The sequence below is a fragment of the Mesitornis unicolor genome, unplaced genomic scaffold (genome assembly GCF_000695765.1).
Source record: "Mesitornis unicolor isolate BGI_N332 unplaced genomic scaffold, ASM69576v1 scaffold321, whole genome shotgun sequence".
In the NCBI taxonomy this organism is placed as follows: Eukaryota; Metazoa; Chordata; class Aves; order Mesitornithiformes; family Mesitornithidae; genus Mesitornis; species Mesitornis unicolor.
The window spans coordinates 117,707-121,887 of NW_010164368.1; the positions used below are offsets into that span (position 1 = coordinate 117,707).

Here is a 4,181-nt window from a genome sequence, read left to right on the forward strand (position 1 = left end):
AAGATATAAAATTACCTATAACCCCTGGTTTTCACAATAATTTCCTAGAAGTCATAAAGTCATCTCTCTCTCAAGCAGTTAGTGAGCTTAATCATTTGCAGTTCTCCTTTAAGACAGTGAAGAGTCCTCCTTACGGAGGATTATGTCTTTTAATTTGTTGAAATGTTAATTACTGTTTTAAAAGTGAACCTGCTTTAAGGGCCTTAATTTTATTAAAATACAAAACGAAGAAGTAGATGAGCAGGCAAAATAATTTTCTAGACTGACTCAGATCTTTCCATCATGCTGCTTTAGAATTCACACAAGGGACTCCCCAGCCCTTCTGACCTTAAGTTAACTTCCACCTGGCACCGATCAGACTCTGTGTTTAATCCTGATCCACTTTGTACTTCTGTTGCAACAGAAAGGCAAACGCACACAGTACAAAGTATCCGCCGCAGTTTGTCATACCCAACCATTTCGTCTACCTCAGAGAGCAGAGAAGCCTTCTTTAACTTCAGGTTATGGCCACTAGAGGTCTTTTACTTTCATATGTTAGCTGCTGTTCAGTTTGGACTGCCTTTTTTTAATTTATTTATTCTATGTGAGCAGATCCAGCACGCTTCTTGCATACAAACAATGAAAATGACAATATAAAGGACCTATTATACCTTCTTTTGGAGTAACATTAGTGCTACTGAGAGGCTTGTCTACTTTTTAAGACAAAGAAGACACATTGTCTGCAGGGAAACCAAAAGCTTTCAGGTAAGGAATCGTGTGTTCTCGGGTACTGATGCTCTTTTAAAAAGATATGCTGGTTTTTCTGCTGAACTACTGTTCACTTTTACAGTTATGCGTCAGATAAATCTTTTCTGTGATGTTAAATGTATAGCTGAAAGTAATAATGAATTGCAAGTAGTAATGTGTGAGGCTTTTCCTCTGATGTCTTGATTTAAAAAAAAATTACTGACAGAACTTAGACAATTGTACGTGAAAGGGAGCTTGCATTTTTAGTAGTTAAGCCTTTGCTACAGAATGCCTTTCTATACTCAAATAATCACTTCCTAAAATAAGCAGTATTTCTTCACAAGCAGTGAATAGATGTATTATGTTGCTTAAATGCATAAAGACTTCAAGAAGATTATTTCTTTTGTTGAAACCAACTTCTAAAATGTGTCTAGCTGTTCTGCGGTTATGGTGCAGCATGCATGCCTATTCTTAGTAACTGTGTATGGTGATTTTAAAATCAAGTGATTATATGCCTTGATTACTGAAAAGACTCATAGCAAAGACCACACATTGCTGGCTAATACCTTGCTCCAAACCTGTCAAACTCACATCGGTGAGACTGAAAGATACATAGAAAAGGTGACAGTAAAGCTGGTTTGTTACAAAAACTTCTTCCATCATTTCCATGTAATTGTAAAGCAAGAAATACACAAATACTGTTTGATCTTTAATAATTTTCTTGCCAGTGATCTCAACTATTAGAAATTAATTGCTGGCTTCTTTACAGGTTAAAAGCTTGCGTCTCCCTCCTAACCCCAAACGCCAGCAATAAAGATTCAGTTCTCAGATGCAGTCTCAGATCTTTAAAGTACTCATGCACTCCCAGCAACACCATCCTCACTGGTACAACTTGAGTGTAAGATAGGATTATACAGAGCTGTGCAAATCTGCAAATATCTCTCTGTATTAACATAAATTCTTCTGTGCTGTTTAAGTACAGAATCACAGAACGTCAGGAGTTGGAAGGGACCTCGAAAGCTCCCCCAGTCCAACCCCTGCCTGAGCAGGATCACCAGACCAGGTCACACAGGAACACGGCCAGGTGGGTTTTGGATGTCTGCAGAGAAGGAGACTCCACAACCTCTCTGGGCAGCCTGGGCCATGCTCTGCCACCCTCACAGTAAAGAAGTTTTTCCTCATGTTCAGGTTGAACCTCCTATGCTCCAGCTTGCACCCATTGACCCTTGTCCTGGCATTGGACATCACAGAGCAGAGCCTGGCTCCTTCCTCCTGACACTGCCCTTTCCAAATTGATCCCCATGAATGAGGGCACCCCTCAGTCTCCTCTGCTCCAAGCTAAAGAGACCCAGCTCCCTCAGCTGCTCCTCATAAGGGAGATGCTCCACTCCCTCCATCATCTTTGTGGCTCTTTCAAGCAGTTCCTGTCCTTCTTGACCTGAGGGACCAGAACTGGACACAATATTGCAGATGTGGTCTCACCAGGGCAGAGCAGAGGGGCAGGAGAACCTCTCTGCCCTACTAACCCAACTAACTAAGAGGTAAGTACCTCTTACTAGAGCTTGCAAAGAGCATGAACTTCTTGAAAATACACTAAGTTCTGCACAAGAACAATCTATTACACTTTGAATGCAGACTGCATGCTCACTAGATGGACAGAAGTAATTTGGATCAAGCACCACCTACCAACACAACAGTCTAACACTTGTGATTCCAAAATTCACTTCATTAACTCAAGCACCATACGTAGGGATAGAGTAGTATAGAAAAGGTGGTGGAAGAAAAGGTGAAATCTTTCAGAAAGAATCCTAACAAATAATTTTCGCTGTACTTAGGCTTGTTAGGATTTTTCCTGTGAATTACAGCAGAAAAGGCTGATTAGAACTAGGTCAAAATGTGTAAAAAATAAATGTATCAAAGTAAACACTTGACAAATAAGAGAATAGTAACAGAAAAATTAACATAAACAACTCTGAATACCCTGCACTACTATAAAGACATTTAATTAAAATGTATGTTTTCTCTCTGAAAAATTTCCATTTTCATTTAAATGTAAAAGAACCTGGAACAGAAAAAGCACTGAATTCTAATTTTTGAATTAATCAATTGGTTGACAGCCTTTCAAAAATGGGTAAAGAAATAAGGAAACTGGTAGTGTTGACACTGTACTTTTATTTGGAGCAGGAACAGGAGTAAATAGGTAGTCAGATGAAAAAGAGACAGGGAAAACAACGTCTCAAGAAACATTCAAGCTCCCTGTTCACTTAAAAAAAACCATAATTGATATCAAATTTGAATAGCCTATAATGCTGGCTGGCCTTAGCATAAACACTGCTAAGGTTAGAGAAATGCTGTTTTGGTTGACTAAATACAAAGTACATCAAAAGGGATCGTAGATGTATTCTGTGAACAAAATAGGGCTTTCTAGGGTCAAGGGGATAGAATGCAGAACCTTTTCCACTGTTGTAAAGTGCAGGTTGTGTGGATGCAGCACGTACAAGGGAAGAAATATCTGAAGAACTTTAGGGTCAAATGAATAACGTTACAAACTTCAACATTCAGGAACTAAACCCCAGCAGACTTTATAACAGCACAAATGTGGCATAGGTAGAGGCTAGCAGAAACATCTTTATCATACTATGCAAACACCAGACAATAGCACTCTGAAAAGAAAAATAATCTGAGTTTGAAGTGAACTGCTAATGTAGTAGTTCTGTCTCTTCTCCAGCAATAGAAGATGTTGCCAATGCATGTGCTGTCCTAAACTGAATTGTTTCTAGATAAAAAAAGAGCAAAATGTAAACATTACAATAGGCTGCTATGAAACAACCTAGGGTATTCCTCAGATGCACAGAGTACATCTAAAATGTGAAACAGCCCTTAATCCACAGAGGCTTGGAGCTTGCCAGTGAGTGTACCTTACTAATAATTAATTTACAGTAACAGATTCACCTACTCTTAGTAGGTCTGAGTTTTAATTTTCCACTTATACATTCATGTAGTTCACTGGATCTGTCGTGTCTTTTATAGCTGACGGAACAGAAGCTTGGGCTTCCTGCTCCTAATCTTACGGACAGCTTTTGATTTCTGACTGCAAACACGCTGGGCTGTTTCAGCTTGTTCTGCTGTTTTCCTTACATTCATGATTTAGCCAAAAAGATAAGCAACTGTAAAAACAGCAGACTACCAGCTGGAAAAATACAGGGCAATTTTATAACACAATGAAATAGTAATAGCAGCTGCTCTGTAAGACCTAAAGATACATTGCAAGTTACACAATCAAGGCAATTCCACAATTATTTCATTTAAGACTTTTTCAGAAATAGATAAAAGGAGTAAGACAACGGTTTAACGTATGGCACAAATGTAGCATGACTTTTTTAGAATATATCCATTGTCATCTATTTTTATTAGTTGGGGTTTTTTAACTTTGTGTTGATTTCCCAGCAATATCC

At 38.6% G+C, this 4,181-nt stretch overlaps 1 protein-coding gene across 1 annotated transcript in view; it reads right to left on the reverse strand.

The window, feature by feature from the left end:
- The window catches only part of LOC104548300 (dedicator of cytokinesis protein 2-like), an 82,527-nt gene extending 82,069 nt beyond the window's left edge, over window positions 1-458 (reverse strand). The window contains exon 1 of the mRNA XM_010194288.1: window positions 345-458. Within this exon, the coding sequence (XP_010192590.1) occupies window positions 345-458 (114 nt within the window). The remainder of the gene's footprint in view (window positions 1-344) is intronic.
- Between the last annotated feature and the right edge of the window lie 3,723 nt (window positions 459-4,181).